General features: G+C 45.9%; 1 protein-coding gene across 2 annotated transcripts in view; it reads right to left on the reverse strand.

Annotated features, from left to right (window-relative positions):
* Nucleotides 1–710: 710 nt before the first annotated feature.
* ST6GALNAC2 (ST6 N-acetylgalactosaminide alpha-2,6-sialyltransferase 2) overlaps nt 711–20,157 on the reverse strand; it is a 373,309-nt gene continuing 353,862 nt past the window's right edge. For both annotated transcript variants that reach the window (XM_078654601.1, XM_078654602.1), the window contains 4 exons: nt 11,685–11,788; nt 4,555–4,638; nt 4,255–4,354; nt 711–3,366 (listed from right to left, as the gene is read on the reverse strand). In XM_078654601.1, coding sequence (XP_078510727.1) covers nt 3,199–3,366; nt 4,255–4,354; nt 4,555–4,638; nt 11,685–11,788 — 456 coding nt within the window. In that variant the 3' untranslated portion in view covers nt 711–3,198. The remainder of the gene's footprint in view (nt 3,367–4,254; nt 4,355–4,554; nt 4,639–11,684; nt 11,789–20,157) is intronic.

The raw sequence follows: 20,157 nt of genomic DNA on the forward strand, positions 1-20,157 counted from the left end.
GGCGTTGAAAGATTTTGCTTAGTACTACAAAGGTCAAGAAGGAAATCAAATTGGATGTATCTCTAATAACAAAAGGAATATCTCCGTTTTGAACCTGTTACATTGAAGATGTTTGTAAAACCTCCACTCTCTGTGAGCCTCAGGGATATATGTAGATCACACCCAGGCCTTCTGGCAATTAATTGAAATTCCTTCATTCTGTTTACAACCAGAGAGTGGAGAATCTTGCTGGCAAGATGAGAGATCTGTCATTTCACTCTGGAACGCTATTCAGTTTGTTTTGGGAACTCAGTTTATCAGCATTTTATTTTACTTTTATGGATTTTCTTTTCTCTTTAGGAACAACGACATTAAGAGCAGGATTATACATTCTAACTCTGTCTGGACAAAACGAATTGAGTTTCTTTTCGGTTTCAAAATCACCAATCAGCCGAATAATGGCATCAGCATACAAGATCTCATGACTGTGGATCCGATGAGGAATGCATCAAAAATCACTTTGCAAGACTTTGGACCCACACTAGACGAAATGGCACTGTGGCATTAGACCCTGGTATACACTTATGAGCCCTGCAGCAAACCTTAATCTTGTTGGAGGATAATCTCGCATTCCACTTGGTCAAATGTCCCCTAATTGTCGTAAATTTAAAGAGCGGCATCTGCAAAATTCAATAATCTTTGGTACTGGGTTTGAAGTGAATAAGATGACACATTGTAAAATTATTTTATTTGATTGTTATGCAGTTTAAAAGAATAAAACATTTCATTGTCAGTCCATTAACACCAAGAAATGAGATTTGCAAGTGATGACATCAACCAGAACATCAGTCAGTTAGAAATACAGCTCCTTGAGCCCAAAAACCCTCAAAAAGGTAAACTCTTGTGAAACATGATGGATAGCATAGATCTTTACATTGATTCTCGCATTCTCTGACCTTACATTTGTACCTGGAGGTGCTGTATGACCTGAGAATTATAGAAACAAATGATACAAAGTTATCTCTGGCCGTTCTCGTGATTATCCAAAAGGAAGGCTCTCGAAGAAATGGGAATTCTTATGGCAGAGACACAGCCTCTGAAATATTGAAAACAGGATCCCATTTATTGATTGGTTGAACGTTTCAATGTTATGGTCCATAAAATGCCCTCTTGCAAGTGGAGAATACAAAAAAGAGATGGGTGGAATGCTCGAGTTATTCTTAGCCACAAGTTATTACTTGGGCCGCATCCCAGGCCATCGTTTTTGTTGCCCAGACAGAACCCATTGATATGGAAATCAGCCTTGGTCCTACTCAAATAGGAATAATCCATCGGAAACTACTAGGCCAAATCCATTTTGAACAGGAACTCAAGCAACCCAAGACCGGTTTTGGACTATATGGACTTTTATTAAGTATCGTGCAGCTTATTTCCAGTAGTACAGTGGGCAGTGATGGGCATAATGTCTGAATTAATGCCAGTCACTTGTATTTAGTCGAGCCAGATCCCAGCCTATCGTTTGTTGCCCTCCATTCTAGACAGAACCACTTAGGGCTGGACTGATCCCATTGGAGCAGGACCAAGTCTGATTTGCATACGTTTGGTTCCTGTCTAAGGTGACATTGGGCGAAAGAGCTTTGGACTGGGATGTGGCTCCTAGCAATTCCCAGAGGATTAGAGTAATCCAAGCACTGCATCCATAACATTTTTGTTTTTTTGCGACTTTCTTTCTGCTGGTGAGGGGATGCAACGGTTTAGTGGGAAGGTATTAAAAAGCTAAGAAGCCAATTGAACCAGCACATCAGTCAATGCACGCATATAAGGCACCGTGACGAGGAATTGACTAGGCGCCCAGCACATGCCATCAGGCCAAGCAAAACCTATTTCAAGATCCCTTTCGGATCTGATCAAATCATTGTCTTCCTTTAATCAAGCAGAAGTTATTCCACCATATTAAAAATGCTTGTAAAAACACTCTACTTTGCATATAAAAATGACTTTTAAAAAGTGTTTTGACTTTGGTAGTTCAAAGTTCAAAATGGAGAAATAGGGGGTCACCGTTTTAAAGCTGTGTGGCAACACTCCCTGCTGTGTGCCTTTCTTTACATCACGGCCCATCAGCAAACAGCTGGATCCATGGCAGTAGCAGAGAATGTTCAAAGTTGACAATGATGTCGTACACAGCTTGATCGTGACAGCTCATACTCGTAAGTTGTATGAAGTTTGAAGCACTAAAGTGAGTAAAAATAAATTAACGATCCTCATTTATAGTAAAGTGTGACCTTTAAGAGTGCACCCATATTTTGTAGGTTAACTTTTCCCTTGAAGGATGGAAAGAACATGATTTCTATTCTTCGAAACATGCTAATTTCTTTGATTTAAACTTAGTTACCTACGAAAGTGGGGGGTCACCACCCTAATAAATCCTGATCGGCTACTGGTTTCAAATGATTATAAAAGGGGGAGGGGCAGGGGGAGGTTATTTCTTGTAGACCTGTCATACTTCCTTTACTCAATCCATGATGTCACACTCTACATAAGCAAAGTTCTAATCATCATCCGGTTCTGCTGATCTCTTGCCAACTGGCTCATTCTTGGTGGGTGTCGATAAAACTGTGCAGCTCTCATCTTAATGCTCTGTAACTAGATGGCCCAGTGTTTTTCATCAGTGCAGGTTCGGACTATTTTCTGTGGTCAGAAATCAAGGTGTTAACACTCATTCTTACATTCAAGTGGCTTTGGTCGGGAGTTTCTCTAGCCTGCTGTAGTGGTTTATGGAAACGGAATTCTGGCATGCTCTCCGCCGTGCAACTGCAGGATATTCATCTTGAGCAGCTTGACAAGAGGAGTTTGCGCCATTCTGTCATAGTTAACAATGTTAACAACACTTTTGTTTAGTTAAGAAATATTGTACATCTTGAGTGCCCCTGTCCTCATTGCCAAGCTTAGCCATGCCTGAAGGAAAAGACCTTTTCAGAGGAATGCATCATCGTATGGCAAGATGAGAAAGGGATAAGGGTGAACTGTGACGCGGGTCAAGGACCCATCTGTGGCTTCCCAAGCGGGAGCATCTAAGGTTCTGCGCCCCTCTCCACCCAGCACGAGGTCTGTCACTCCTTCGATGTAGGCGGTCTTCATTCCCGCTCAGTGCTTGGCTTGGGGTGAGAGTAGAAGCCGGCTCCATTATTGGGAGGCGAAGAGGGTCCACAAAAGCCACCGTTATCTCTGGTACAGCCACAGAAGACCGCGCTGGTGCAAGGATTTCCACAGAACTGACTCAAGCAGCATATCATGATTAGCATAAAACTGCAGGGGTTTCTTCACAGGCTCGTAATAGTGGTCAGAGAAATCCCTGTAGTTGTCTGTGATGAATCCGTAGGCACTGACCTGAGGAGAGAAAATCATGCGTATGAATACTGTTCTTGGAGGTATGCTGATGCTCTACACCGAAACATCTTGTAGTCCTTAGCCAATCTCGGAGATATATCTATGATATGTTTTCAACTATATATACGCACCCCATAAACATGACAAGTAAAATCAGTTGGGTTTATTGATCTGTGATAAAGGACGGGACCATGTAATTGGGGGCAGATATGGTCCCATACTAATGCATTGAAACTTGATGATCACCCCCGCACCCCCCTGTTTAGCCAATCATACTTTGACGGCCCACGCTATAAGATTAAGATCTCTACCTCTAGCATATTTGTCCTCAGCATTCATATCGTATGTTGATGCCATATTCTATGACCTCGTAGTGCTCTTGGTAGTTCACAGCATACCTTCTATGTGGTTATGAGTTTTCCCTCTCTCTGAGACTATATACTGCTGTGTCCAGTCTGTATGAGAATTGGTCTGTTGTATACTGAGTTCAATGATGGTCTCTGTGGTTTTATTTGAAGACCATTGTGTTGTTCTATTGCATAAGCTTGTGTAAAATCTTTACTGTATAACCTTTAGTGTCTGGATGAGTGAGCTGCAGGACGTCGCCCATCATGTTATTCCAGGAGGATGCATGGTTGACAACTGCACATTCAGCTGGGCTGGGATATGTTGGTAGGAGTTTCTACAGTTTTGACATTGTGTTGCGAGAGAGAAGATGCATTCGACTTTCCCACAAAGAGACAGTCAAAATAAAATCTTTATTTACAAATCAGAACAGAAAGAGCCACTAAATCCGAGTTGAAACAAACAATTTAATTCATATATTTTCCCACTGTACATATAAACTGTGGTCTGCAGGCAGAACGTAAAAATAGACAGTAACCTCACCTGGTCACAGGTATGGAGTGCAGTCAGAAGCATTAGAGCCCCTGTGCTAGGCATGTACAGGTTGGCGAACTGGGATTTCAGTAAGTTAGATTTCAAAAACCTGAAAGGATGGAAAATGGGTCAGAGGCATTATAAAAGAAAAAAGTTTTAAAACAAAGATTGAAAGGGCAGATTGCATTCAGGGAGAACTGAAGGAAAAGTACAAAGGGAAATGCAAACAGTGTGTGCAAGTGGCAAAGGAGGGATGGGAAAGTGCAAGGGAAGAAACTAGAGGGAGACAGAAGGAAGAGATTGCATTACCGGTCAGTGAGATATTTTATAAAGTCTGGATGCAGGATCTTAAACTTGTGAGCAGAGGCTTCTGGTCCAAAGTAGCTCTGCGGCCTGTGAGCAGAGCAGAAAAGAAAGCTTCAGAATTTGGTGTTCAGCCAAATAGGTATATCATGTTATATGCTTTGTCACACTATGTTTGACTTTTAAAGAGTGGTCTCCCCCCCACCCCCCAACTCCACCCGTGGGTGTCCAGGTGCTTATATATAAACTACTCAGCAACCAAATAACTATATTCTGTAGAATAAGAATTATGAAGCTTTTCTGAAAAGAAAGTTAGAATTTAAAAGGTGAGAAAGGAGGGAGGCTGTTGTAGAAAGTAGGAACCAAAATGGACAAATCTCTTCCTCCAAGTCACTCCCTAGTGTAGCGGGGCTCCTTCTATCCAATAGAGCACATCTTCCTTCATAATAGGAAGGCTGGTTCCATAACTGTTCGATGGTTCGTACACACACCCAGTGAACTCTGTAGATGGCAACCAATCCCAAAGTATTAAGCAGAGGCGTGACTTGATCGACCTTGTGCACCCTAATACAAAGTGAACAGCTGAGTTCTGGATCCCCTGGAGCTTGTCCTCCTAACAGACAGAGTGATGCTATAACCAATTTGTGATTTGATTATACCAGCTACTGCTGTTTTTCAATCTTCAATTGGGAGACAAGGAATAGTGTAAACCAGATCTGTGAAATGAAAGAAGTAAGACAAGGCCACTGGTTAATGGGTGCTAATCAGAGGTCAATTTTGAACCCAAAACTTACCTAGTAAGGGGCACCTGCCCTCACTATGGGATTTCAGAATGAATACCCACCTACAACCACTATCTTCTAACCAGAGCTTTAAGTGGGTTACATAAAGTGGTGAGAGTGTTTGTGGGGGTGGGGAGGGGTCTCTAAAAGGGACATGTATTAGGCTTATGTAATTAAGGGCTCGGCTTAAACACCTAAACTACATTTCTGTGATTTCCACAGATTCCCACCGGACCGATATTCTGATTCCTCTTTGAACATTCCGTTACTGCGTCTAGTTCTATAATACAACACATATAAAGCTAGATCTATTGGCTTTGCCAAATTTTGTTTTGGTTTTGTGTATACTCTTTCCATCCAAAGTGGAAAGAGCATATTCAAAAATTGGTTTCATGCCCACTGTCCAATCAGACTCAATGATTAGTCTCAACAAGCTGCCAAGCTCTGCGCATCACTAGCAGCCAGCATTAGAAGCACCCAGGAGCATATACACTTCAGAAGACAGTTGAAACAATTGTCTGTTTCCTAGATAACTAAACCACTCCACATCTGGACAACAGAGCCAAGAAACATACCTACCCTCAAGTGCAATCCTCCGCTTATAATCCACAGAACCCAAAGGATCAGACTCCCACTCTTCATCCCTGAACCCACAGAGGTCAACTGCGAAGTAACCCAAGGATCCTCACTCAGCCCCACACTCTTCAACATCTACATGGCCCCCCTCGCCACCATCGTCAGACAGCATGGGCTCAGCATAGTATCCTACGCCGATGACACCCAGCTCATCCTATCCCTCATGAAGAACCCCAAAGACACCAGACTCTGCTTCCAGGAAGGAATGAAGGACGTCGCAGCCTGGATGAACAACAGCTGCCTGAAGCTCAACTCAGATAAGACAGAGGTCCCTGTCCTTGGACCCTCCTCCACCGCCATAGCGGAAGAGCCACCGCTTCAACAGACCCGATTCAGGAAGGAGACTCCCAATTTTCCAAGCCAAAAATGGCTTTATTGTAGCTGTCTCTCGCCTATTAATGCCCCTCTCTCAATAGAAGTCCATGGGGAAATACATTGCCCCATTTTATTTTTAAATCTGTTCTGAAATGTTGCCATGTATGCCAATGTGTCTTTGCCACATTGGCTTTAGACTGGCACCCTGCACCACAATATGTGACTGATGTACCCGGACATGCTGATTCGCTGTAGTGGATCACGAGGCAGCTGTGGCCACTCCTACTGTGCGCCTCTCGCACCCTGCCTCCTTTGCAGAGCAATGGCTCAGCATTCTCTCTGCAGACTGGTCCCAGAGAGAGGCAAAGATAAGATGCTTGTATTCTTACAGGGCAATCTAGGACACTGTCAGTCTCCGCGTAACTGTTTGAGTGCAGCAAGTGAGCCCATGCTGTTTAAGGGGAGCCCTGAAAATAACTATTTTTTTAATGGTAACACAATAGGCTTTGTAAAGCACATTTTACATATTTATGTTTGCAAATAAAGTTTTCTGTTTGTTGCCCAAGATCACAATTAATTGATTGTGGACACCCGGGGACAGTGCTGGTAGGTTTCTGTGGGCCAATATTGTGAATAATATGGTGTGACCCTTTGCTGATATTTCAGTCCTTGTGCCACAGTTAAGCTAGTTGGTGGCTTGCCCTGCAGTGACCCAAGCCTGCTTTATGGAGGAGTAGAAAGTGATCGGTGGTATTTGTAGCTAAGATTAGCCTGATGTACACAGCAGGCCTTACATCTTCCCACACCCCCATGATTTGCTTACTTCAGACAGTTAAATGAAACACTTGCTGACACATACAAGAGAAACCGAGCATCTAGGCAAGTCCCTTAGTCGTTCTCTTCTCAGTCATGATTCCAGTCCAAGACAAGGCAGTAAATGTCAATCTTTAGGACTATTGTATATGTGTCACCCGCTCACATGACCAGACGCAACTGCAGATTATGTTATGTTATATGTTATGTTATGTGATATGTTATATGGTATGTTTATGCATGGGATATGCGCGAGTAGGAGTCCTGCTGAGCGGAGGTGTTTAAATGGTTGGTGGAAAGAGATCCGACTTCAGGTAAGTGTGTCCTGAGTTGTGTAGTGAGTGTTTATGTAAGGACTTTGAATTGACTGTTTGTGTGTGTCGGGAGCCAGTGTAGTTCCCTGAGATGTGGTGTGATGTGGGTTCCGTTTGGAAGGTTGAGGTGAGTCTGGCTGCTGAGTTTTGGATGGTTTGTATCCTTCTAGTGAGTTGTTTAATGATCCTGGCACAGAGGGCGTGGAGTAATTTGAAGATCTTCTTCAGTATCTTCAGGGTGAGGAAGCAGAATGCAGTGGCGGCATGGGCTTCTGCAGTTATTTCCAGTTTGCTGTTGATTATCATTCTGAGGTTCCTGGTGTGGGATTCAGGTGTAGGTGTGGAACCGAGTTTGGTCTGTTAGCAGTTGGCGTCCCACAGTAAGGTGTTTGAGGACCACTACTACTGTCTAATTGGTACTGAGCTTGAGACAGTTTGCTTTCATCCAGTTACCAACTTTGGCCATGCATATGGTAAACTTCTTTCTTGTTTTTGGCGTCCTATCCCAGAGGAAGACAATAAGTTGCACATGTCTGCGTTGGAGTGGTTGTTGATGTGTGCCCAGATGATGCTGGCCAGAGGGATCATGTATGCATTGAAGAGAGTGGGGCTCTGTTACGAGACTTGAGACACTCCAGAGTCAGGTACCAGGCTGCCAGCTTGTGTTCTATCCATTAAAGAGCAGATGTAGCATAGAGCAGGTCCTGGGATGCCAATCTTGTGCTGGCGCCTGATAAGGATGGGTTGTTAGACCATGTCGAAAACTGCAGAGATGTCCAGGAGAAAGAGGGCTGCTGTGCCTCCTCTGTCAAGGATCATGTGCATGTTGTCTGTAGCAACAATGAGTGCTGTTTCTGTACTGTGGGTGGGCCTGAATCCATGTCATGCATGTCATAAAGGAGCTGGTGGTTGCTAAGGTGGTCGGTGAGGTGTTGGTTAATTAGTTTCTTTAAGCCCTTTGCCAGATGTGGTAGGAGGGAGATGGGTCTGTAGTTCAAAGTGTGGCTGGGGCAGCGGATGGTTTCCTAGAGTAGGGGCATGATAGTGACATGTTTTTACAGGTGTCCGCTCTTGACAGGTATAAGCCACTGCCGACTGTCAGTGGGTGCAAAGTGGTCAGTTGAGCTAATTAGCTCCTCTGCTACTGAATTATAAATGCAATAGGAGTGCAAAGGTGTGGGGACCTTAATTTGTTCCTTGTACCTGGGCAGCTGGTACATTACCCATGCCTGCCCACTGACTCAAACAAGCATTGGGAAAACCAACAAGTCTCGTCTACAGCATGCTTAAACACTTACCAAACTTGGGCAACTGTTCACACAACGGCACTAATGTACTCAAGGGACACTGCAAAACCTGAGTCAAGCTAGAAGGTGTCAAGATTTCAACATACCAGGTAAATAAGCCATTTCAAATTATCGTGAGAAGCCTGAATAAAAGTGAAAAGAAATCAAACAAAAATGTGTAAAATGCGAAAAGAAAAATAAAAGAAATTAAAGTGCGAATACCACAATAGGACACCTGGTTCCATCTACAACTCTATCACCCGAAATACCTGTCAATCCACGGAACAGCACATATTGCACCTATGATGTCAGTCACAATTGCTGAAACTCCTATAAGAGAGCCAGGGCAATCTCAACAAGACGAGTGTCATCCTGTTCCATCAGATGGCCTCAATGAGTTACTGAACAAATGGAGCTGCATCACCCATGATAATGGAAGGCGATGTTAGGTAGTAGACTTAGTGACACCATGATGTCCACACTGGACACTCACGGCAGAGTGACTAATAATTAGATACTGCTTGCAGCACTCAACACTACTACAGGAAAATGTTCAGCGACGGGCTATGATAACGACAGGCTAAAATGGAACTAGACAGGCTGCATATTAAGAAGAAATGCTCTAAGGTTACCAGACCCTATTCAAGGGGGAACAAGACAGACCCCAACCCTGGAGATTTGGGCCGTTTACCACCAGTGTCTAGGGATCCCTCCTGCATACTTGGCAGAGTACACCATTTTCTCATTTTACTGTCAAGGTAGCCGGGGCGAGAAGTCAAAGGTTTCTCAAGAAGGTAGCGTGGAGAGGCAGAGGCTCAGAACTCAACCGTCATATATCAGATAGAATAAATCCCAGCCCATCCCAGTGCTTATCTTTTTACTTAAACAAAGTACTATAATTTCACAGCAGCACGGAGTATTACACAATTAGATATGGGGTATGACTACAAGGTTAAGCAATCTTATCCACGTGCTTTTAGCAAAGTCCTCAATGGTGCCTCCCTCCCCACTTTGTGGTCCCTGCATGGCATTCAGAAACGGATTTGCCTGTTAAAGGTGTACGATTAAATGGATTGCAAAATGAAGTTCTCAGTCACAGAGCGAGCTTCTTTGCACTGCCCTACATAATGCACTAAAAACCCAACCTGGGCAGGATGGGTACGAGGGTAGATCAGACATTATTAATGAGAGTGCGCTTCAATTACTTCCTTTCAGATATCACCTATCCTTCACGATTTAAGATGCTTTGCTAGACTGTGGGCTTGTTGAACACCAGCTTGTTTCTATCATAAATGTGGTGTATGATTGAAATTCGGTTATACCTCCACAAATGGGGAGAGGAGTTGGCGTAACGGCTAGAGCAGTCGACCTCCAATCTGGGAAACGTGGTTCGAGTCTCAGCAGGAACGCTGAACATCGCCATGCCAAACAAAAATGAATGTGTCCTCATGTAACGCAACTAGTGCTCGTGTAAAGCGATCTGATACAAGTTCGCACTATATGAAACTCCGTAAAAAAAAAATACATATCAGACCAACTACGAGTATGTGAAGTTACAAATATGTGAAGTACAACGTTTAGCTCCAATCTCTGTTAATATGAATATGCCTCATGCGATAATACTTCTTTTGATCCAAAAATGTTAAAAAAATTAAGTTTCAGTTTCTTAATTTTTTCAGATCATAGACTCAATTAATAGAGTTAAAAGAACCCTCCTATCTTCGACTTTATACCCAAGGTATAACATTAAATAGGCTTTAATTATGAAGCACAATGTAAATCAAAAAAGAAATGTACAAATTAAAAATCCATCAATTGGTTTTCTTAATGAGTTCATGATGATTCTGCTTCCAGAACAAATTGCCTGAAGTGCCAGCGTGGCCAAATGATGTGCCAAACTAATGTATAAAATGGAAAAGTCATAGCGCTTTTAGAGGTTTGATTGCGCTTGACACCTCGAAGGTGAGAGAAGACGTTGTGGACAATTAGTTTATTAGCACATTAGGCCAGTAATATTGGTATAACAATAGACCTAGAGACTACTATGCTTACTACTTGCTCCATATTGCGAAGGCTACAGCTCCCAGAATGCACTCATTAAAAAAAATGAAAGTAAAGTACTGGAAGTATGAATTGGCCACGTAGCATTCTGCAGCCGCAACTGGAAGAAGTGGAAAATGACAGAGAGTAGAACAATCTATACAAAGCATCATAGCTGACGTCAACTGAGATTCCGACGTCTCGTAAAACATTTTCTCAATGACTTTGCCAGTAAGAGGGTCATACTTAAATTTGTATGTTGTAAGATTTGTTTAATCAGTAGACTCATGTAGCGTCCAAATGGGGATCAAATAAGGATCAAATAAAAATGCTTCACTGGGGTAACTCTATTCTAATAAAAACTATTCAGCCATATAGCAAAGAAAATGAGAAATTCAGATGTAATAAAATTAAACAGATCATGTGAGCATTTAATGAGGTTTTTAAAAGCTCAATGATATATTTTATATTTAAAATGTATTTTATTGTACTGCTGCTTTATGTGATGTGCTTCTTACCCTAGTGGCACCCACAATCCTAACATACAAAATGATGAGGAAGTGTATGGAGGAGGGCTCAGCTTTAAACAGGAGAGCCAGCAGAACCTGGGAGTCACCTTCAGCAAGTAAGACATCTAACAAACATTTCATTGGCACAGCCAGTGTAACCATTAAGTAAAGGAGATTTCAAGTGAGTAATTTAACTTGAAGGTAGTATTTTTTAATCTTCTGTTGAAAGCGTCATTGCTTTACATGGAGCAAGGAAGGCAATAGCAAACAAACAGCAAAGAAAGCAGGAAAGAGATAATAAGATATCTTAATATAGCATTAAAGCAAATACAACTGGGATTTGCAAATCTTTGCATATTATTATTATTTAATAGTCAAATGAAGTCAGAAAAAGCTATTGACATAGCAACTATTCACATCAAGTCTGCCAAAGCTACTCACATGTCACCTGCATCATTGCCTTCTGGAACTTCAACGCCCAAAATGGCAGATTTCAACATCAGGTAATCTCTCAGGTCAGAAGGGATGAAAATGTAGCGCAGTTCCTGCGAGGAATTAAAAGAGCATTCCATTAACTAAAGGATGTACTTCATCAGGAAGTGAGTGCGAGAGATCCATCATCCCTTGTACTCGTAGTAAGAACAGTGCAGGAAGTCTAACTAGGGGGAGGCAAGAGGGAGGACCGAAACAGCTTCCTATTGGTCTCATGTCTCATGTGACACCATTGGCAAGTCCTTGCTACTCAATTATCAAAACGGGGAGTTTTTATTTTATACCCCCCCCTCCCACTATATGTTGGGCCCACAAGTCCCAACATGCAGATTGCAATGGATTAAACACAACTGGGTTGGCAGAAGGATTCCCACATGACATGGGGCCACGTGACAGCAATTGAAGGCATGTCTCTTGGAGACAACATACATTTATGGGCATGCCAGAGGGCAGCCAGGATTGATTAAAGGTAGAAAGACGCTTGTTAATCTCATCTGCCATTGACCTTACGTTGCTGTTGCAGAAGCAAAGTACAATAAAAGTATAGGACACCCAGATGAATCCATGGAGAAACGAAAGGGCATTATGCATGTATGTGCAAGAAGTTCAGGAAGCAGTGTAGAGGAATGAGAGGTGGTTAATTCATTTTCCAAGTAGGCGCTTTTGGAAGGTCAGCAGAGTGATAATGTACGGGCCCCACCTGCCAGGCTGACATTGTTTGATGCCGATGCGATGCAGTGAGCTGATAAACCTAGGCTATGGTATATTTGCCAGTGACAGATTACACAAGGGAGGAGACATCCTAATAACCATTGGAGGATGCGTTAAGCCCCTTACCATATGCTACTCTGAGCGTGACCTATGGCTGAAGCAGAGCAAGGTGAAATGTGTTAATTATACAATGAAAAGAGGAGTGTCATGTGCTAACAGTTTACATAGCCTTGTTATAAGTGAAAGTGGTGCTCGGTAGTGGATGGACATGGAGGGAGGCCGTAAAAGAAACATTTTGGGTGTACAGGACAGTTGTGTACTCTCCCACCAGTAAAGACACATCTGGAGAAGGTGAGTAAAACGTCGACAACAGGTTGGATAGATAAGAGTGGGATGGTGATTGTGGACAGAAGGAAAGCAAAGTGAAAGTTGAAGGCAAGGTGGATCATGTACACAAGTGATATGTCCAGATGTTGGGTGGTAAAGCTGTAGAGTGCCAGGTGGGTGAGAAGTGGGAGTAGACAATGCAAAGGTTTGCACAAAGGGAGATGATACTGGGCTCAATCAATCAATCAATCAAGAATTTGTAGAGCGCACTACTTACCCGTTAGGGTCTCAAGGCGCTTGGGGGGAAAAAAAGGGGGGGGGTCGCTACTGGTCGTATAGCCACGTCTTGAGTAGCCTCCTGAAGGTCAGCAGGTCTTGGGTCTGTCGTAGGCTCAGTGGGAGGGTGTTCCAGGTCTTGGGGGCGAGGTGGGAGAAGGATCTGCCGCCGGTGGTTGTTCTTCGGATGCGAGGGACGGTGGCGAGGGCGAGGTCGGCGGAACGAAGCTAGTGGTTGGGGATGTAGAAGAAGAGTCGTCTGTTGAGGTAGGCTGTGTTAGTGAAGGATCAGTTCCCTTTCCAGTGGGCAAGACAACCCTTTATGTGACTCGTGGTATGGGGGAGCACAGGGTAGAGAAGAAGGAGCTGGGTAAAAGCAGAATAAGCAGATAGAGTACCTTTTCACTCACTCGAGGGGCTATGTTTCGTACCGGTGTTAAATTTCTTTCCGTTCAGTAAAATGAATTCACTGTAAAGCAATTAGGACATTGGAGCTGCTAGTAAAGTGTTAGTGGAAATCTAAAATCCTGTTGGGTGGTTTGTCAGTTGTGGTTAGTAAGGGAGGAATGCACGTGCTGTACTGCACTGGGTGTTTTCTATGTAACAAAGTACCCTTCAGTTGTCTTAGGTCTGCCTCTTTAGGCACCCCTCTGCCATACCATGATGTTTATTTTTGTTTTTATAAATCTTTCTTTGCATTTGACTTTCTTTTGCAGGTCACAGTTGTTCTGCTAATATGTTGCCAATAGTTTATGTGGCACAGGTTGCAAGGGCTAACGGCCAGATTCATCAATGTCCCGTTTTGCGAGTCCTTAATAGCAATTATTAAGGAATCGCTATTAAAGCAAAGTGGGATTCATGTAGAAACTGCAAAATAAATTGTGATTCCTCGCAAATAAGGATGCGATTTCAAGGGTGCCAGGGGTGTCCAAAGGACACCCTGTAGCACCCCTGAAATGAAAATGTAGACTGATCTCAGAATCTGGCCCTTTGCGAGACGGATTTCCTTTCATGAATCTGGCTGAAGGTGCCTTTTATTTTCAGGTGCCAAGCGAGGACCTTGTCCATCCTGAAAGTTTATTATGCTCCATGTCAACCTGCTTGAGCAGATGATGCATGCTCACAAACACCCTTATATCCAGAAATGGGGTCGTGAGATAACCTGCAGCGTTTAGTAAACATGGAGAGAGCCACATACTCCAGGAGTGTATGACGACCTATGTGACTGATCCACCGCCACTGGGAGAGAGCATTGATAGAGGTGAGCGAGCCCAACAAATTGGGATGTGGGGGGTGCAATGACAGCAGTTTGCAAGTGATTCGGAGTAAGTGATGACATTAGTGTGAGCTAGTGCAATTCACCAGGAGAGAGTTATAGCAGACATGTGTTGCCCTTTGTAATAATAATGCAAATACTGAAGTAAATTGGCAGCAATTGCACTGATAGCCATTGCCTCAGTAAAATGTGTCTCTCTTCTAACCTCGATCTACATTTAGCATACCTTGAAACTGTTTGGCATCCGCCTTCCAGGCTCTTTACAGCTTTTGGAATCCTGAGGGCACATATCTATTCACCATACTGAAATTTGACCTGGTTACCTTGGCAACCAATTTATACAAATGACTCTTCCTAGCTTCAATAAAGGCAACATTTCTGAGGGTAATGCAGTACCACTCTATAAGCTCCAAGGTCGTCATGTGTTTCCAGAATCAAAGCTTGGTCTTCACCAAAAATGTCAAAACACACGTTCATTAATGGAGCAGTGTTTTGACTGGGCTTTATGAAAGGGTATTGATTGCGAAAACAGGGGAGGTGTTGCTTTTTCAAGACCAAATAGAACCCATTAGGCGCATGATTTTACACAATGGGACAAGATCAAAGGGGACTTTGGAGAGACAATGGAGAAGACATCCATTCCACAGGACTGTGACCAATCCCTGTATTTCATGACTGTTAGAAATGGGATTTCTGGTTGGCTAAGGCTTGCGCCAAAGCCAGGCAGAAACCACCACTCTAGTCAGGGCAAGGGAGTTACACACCAAAGATAACCCCTGCTCACGCCCTTGGTAGCTTGGCACGAGCAGTCAGGCTTATCCCGGAGGCAATGTGTAAAGCGTTTGCGCAACACACACACACAGCAGCGACACACTAGGCACACCACAAAAAAGAACTCAACACAAGGTTATATATAAAAATAGCCTTTGTATTACCATAACCACATCAGATCATAATCACACAGATACACTGTGCCAACTGGCACTGGGCAGTATTTACAGGGGATTATATACACATGACAGGGGGGTGGGGGGCGTGGCCACGAGTCGATCATGGCGGACGTGATCTAGACTAGCTCCGTCCTATGCCCTGAAATAAGCAAATTATCCTGAGTTCCCGTTTTCCCACGGGACGCCCACCTTAGCTCCACGACCATCGGCAGTGTGGGGGACAGGCTGACCCAGGCTACAAGACGTGGACTGCCTCCAAGCGGTGTGAATCACGAGCGGACCCGGAGCGGCCTTGCAGGTAGCAGGAGCAGCGGCCTGTGGCAGGAGGAGTGGCCGGGCTGAGTGAACTTGGCTGGGACGGACTGGCGGAGACCTGTGGGGAAGCACGGAGTGCAGCAACGTCCAAGGCACTGAGGGAGGATTTGCCCGGCCTCAGGACTTCGAGGGCAGAGTGCGACTGGGCACGGATGCGACTGTGAGGAGTATCGGTGCCGGAGTCACCGGTGGGGACCTACGAGCGCGGACACATGAGCTTGGGGCCTGGAGCTCAAACACTCGGGGAGATGCTGTTTCCGATGCGGAGGTGAGGCGGGCAGGAACGCCACTGAGAATGGTAACGGGCGTTTCACTACCATACAGTACTGTCTGCATACGTCTGCCCCTGGGGAGAAGGAACTACTGAGTGACCCAGGAGAGGTGTGCGACATCACCACTGTGCTCGGGGCAGCGGGCGCCATTTTTGGAACTGCAGAGGCGATCGTCCTTCCCCCCGAGAACGGGAGGGCCTTCTGTCATAGATGTTATACGCTAAGATCTGTGAACTGCCTTCGTATGTTTAAGTACATATTGATTGAAATATTAACATCCAGATAATCCCTGAGGAGCGACGAGTTGATTCTGACTGAACAGTATTTTCAAATATAAGCATACCACGAGCAGGGAAGCGTGGAGGGCGGCACGATCCTTCTGATCAAATGTGAACACGAAGGTGCAGTGAAGCACGAAGAGCAGCTCGAGCCTCATTCGAAAGTAACTACTCTGCGTGAGGGAGAGCTCTAGCCTTCATATTGGGAAAAACACGGAGCGAGGTTTGAAGCACATAGAATATCTTGACAAATAATTATTATCAGCCAGGCAAGATAAAGGTTTACACAGCGCGAGGTTTGAACTGCAGGGCAGCTCGTAGCTGCCGTTGGTCTGTGAACTCGTGCCGGCTGGAAGAATTTGATTACAAGGTGAATATTATTACATAAAGAAAGATAAATATAACACCTTCATTGCGCTGGGGATAAGCAGAGCGCAGGGCCGGAGGTGGAGGTCGGTGAGCGGTTCGGAAGTGTGGGGCACCGACACGGCGTGGAAGGAGGAGATACACCGGAGGGTGCAAGCACTCTGGAGGCCGAGTGCGCTACTTCTGAGACGCCATATTGCGGCAAGAGCCTGGTGGAGATTTGCAGCTTGCACACACAGTGGCCGGTTAGACAGCTGTATGGTGGCATATAACAACGGTTTGGAGTGTGGTGCAGTGGGAGTGTCTGCCCCCCTACGGTTAGTGTGAGAGACGGCATCTTGTGGGCAGCGATACCATCGTGGGCTGGGTGACCGACCCCTCCCCTCCACCGCATGCCATCGGGGGGAATACAGCCAGGCCTCGCTGACGGGGCTACCGTAGAGACATTTGGAGTGCCCGGGAAAGACCCCTCAGACTGATCTCTGCCTCTACGGCAACGTGCAGTGGGCCTTGGTGGCACATAGTACCGGTGGGGTTTGACACTACCAACTGCGCCAAGCAAGTGCAGGACCTGGGGATACACGCGGGTCCCCAACACCGCCACTCTGACGACGCGAGCCATGGGGAGAAACAGGGCCAAGATGCAGGACCAGAGGGCGCACGCAGACCTTCAATCTACCGGATCGGATGACCCACTGGCCTCCTCAAACAACGAAATTGTGCCGCCGACAGGCAAAGGAACACAGAAGGCTAAACTTGACCTCATACTGGCGGAAATCAAGGCCTCCAGAGAAGCGCTTGAGACACGTATGGACAACATGGCGACGGGCCTGTTACTTCTTAGAGCTGATCATAACAAACTGGCTGAAAAGGTCGTGGAGCACAAGATCGCACTTGATGACTTGATTCTGCAGCAAACGGAACACTCCACGAAACTGGAGAACATGGAGAAGCAGCTTAAATCGCTCTGGGACGGGATGGTTGATGCGGAAGGGCCGGCACGCCGCAATAATATGCGAATACTAGGAGTTCCGGAACGCAGCGAGGGGAGGAACCCCACACAGTTCGTGGAAGACTGGCTGAAGTAGGTGGTGGGTCCCCAGGAGCCTACTCCGTTATACAGCATGGAGAGGGTGCACAGAATGCCAGCGAAGCCGCCCAAGCCGGGAGCCCCGCCGCGGCCGCTGATTGCACGCCTCCTACACTACAAGGACAGAGACTCAGTGCTGAGGGTGGCAAGGGAGAACGCTCCACTGAAATTTGAGGACAAGACCATATCTATTTATCCGGACTTCACCCCAGCGGTGCAAAAGGCCAGGTCGACGTTCTTGGGTGTGAAGCGCAAACTGAGGGATCGCAACCTGAAATACGCACTACTATTCCCGGCCCGCCTCAAAATAATTCATGGCAACAAATCCTATTTCTTTGAGTCCCCGGAGGAGGCAGCGGAGTGGATGGAGGTGGCGTTGACGCCGTTGCACACGCAGGATCTGATGGAGGAAGAACAGGACGCGGGACCATCGCGCCGAGGAAGGTCGCAGCACAGCGCAAGGGTAGACCGCACGGAGGGAACAGGTGCGGAAGGAGGGAGGACACCGGCCGGAACTCGAAAGACCCCGGAAGTGTCTTTGCTGACAGAGGAGGCACTGGCAGCACACGATGCCAAGGACAGAGCGGACATGGGCAGCAATTCGGACTCCCACACGGAGATGTCTGGCTCTGTCACTAATTTGCAGCTGTTCCCCAAAATTACTGCCCAAATGGCGAATGACTTCTGATGTTAGCTGTGGAAGACACCGATTGGTAATGTATGAGGCCTGACTGGGAGCGAGGGTGGGCTAACAGGGAGTGGGATGCCTACTCGACTAGGGCACAATGCAGTTACACCAGCAGTCACCTAGAGAGTGTAAGTGGGCTCCACCCCCCATAGCGCAGGCATGCTTACGTTTCACTGTTGCCCACGTTGGACGATGATGTTTGGACCCCGGGTTTTTTCACACGGGGGACCTTAAAGTTAGAGGGTTACATGTTTTACTGGCACTTAAGACACCACACATTATATATGATGCACGGACGGTGCGGGGTCTGTCGATTTTAACAGTCATATGCCACAATGGGGACTCCTAGCACATACAAAGTATGCACCTGGAATGTGCGTGGTATGGGGTCAATTCACAAGAGACATAGAATTATGGCGCAGCTGAACAGGAGACGTAACAATAGCGTGCCTGCAGGAAACTCACCTTAACGGTGCAGAGGGTACAAAACTGCTTAATGGAAGGGGCAGGTGGCGCTAGAGGGCGCACTGCGGGATGGCTGGCTGAAAAGGCAGCTCCGCCGGACGGACACTGATTCACGCAAATTATGCCATTTACAGCAACCGAAATCAGTAGTGCCGACCGCGATCTGTAAGGGGAATATCCACAGCCCCTGATGGAAGCGCTCTGAGACAGAAGAGAGAAGACGCAAGCAGTGTAAATCTACTCGGAAGTTCCGATTGTGAGCCTGCACGATCCGGGTAAGATGGCGCCCGCAACTCACTGATCAAACAGTTATTGCGTATTGCACGGCGAGACCTTCCAACACGTCGCTCCATCAAAAAAACATCACCCACTACCACAGCAAACACTTTGATCAGCGCTTACACATGCATTTTGATTATTTTTGTGTAGGTGGAAAACTCTCTCGCGCGTAGAGGGACAAGATGGCGACCCCCTGGGCAGCTAACGGCCCGTGAATCTGCGACACTAGCGAGTGCTAAAACATTGGCGGCCACTAAGTGCGGACAATATGATAGCTAAAAAGACTCACTATATTCCGGGAAGCTCTATCACTCGAAGTGACACAATGCGCGATATATAACACATTGATCGGAGGCATGAAATTGGCGCGAAAACGTAATGCAAGATGGCGGCGCCCATGTAAAGCAGTCTGTGAGCGCTGGCAATACTGCAGGACTGACGCTGTGAAGCTGCGCACATCGGGGGCGACATGCAAGATCTGTGATGAGCAGGTGTACACTACAGATTGCGGGGTCACAGAACGAAGCGCTGGGTACGTTTTGCGCTATATCCAGATGTGGTGGTGAATGCCCCACTGGCGCCGCAGTTCGGGGGGTGCCGTGGCCATGCACATCGGCCCACAGCTTTCTACGTGCCAGGTTCGATTGCGCTTTGCTGACTATCAATCACGTCTGAACTGCACTATCGCGCCGAACAGGCACTGAACGACGAGATCGCCGCCCTTACATATGTTCCTGCCTGGCGCCATGAACATGTTTGTGTGAGCTGAGAAGATACATTTGTGACGCAGAACACTGTGTGGCAGATCAACGGCCCTGGCTACCTAGACGGGACCCAAATACCAACTGACGAGGAAGCAACGCCGCTATTGTGCACCTAATAGATGCAGTGGCGCGATGCATGAGGCCTGTGTTGTGCTAACTGTCTCGGCCTGAACCAACCGGAGGTACAAGCAGTGTTATGGACTTTGAGACTACATCTGCCATTACCAAGACGACCGCATTAAGTCATTCACTGATCCTGTCTGCACCCCTTCCGCGGCTTGAAACATACACTGCATTATGGAGCTCTAGACGACCTATATAGGGTGCCGGCATGAGTGAATAACACCGCCAATCATAATATACTC

The sequence above is a fragment of the Lissotriton helveticus genome, chromosome 7 (assembly GCF_964261635.1).
Source record: "Lissotriton helveticus chromosome 7, aLisHel1.1, whole genome shotgun sequence".
Classification (NCBI taxonomy): Eukaryota; Metazoa; Chordata; class Amphibia; order Caudata; family Salamandridae; genus Lissotriton; species Lissotriton helveticus.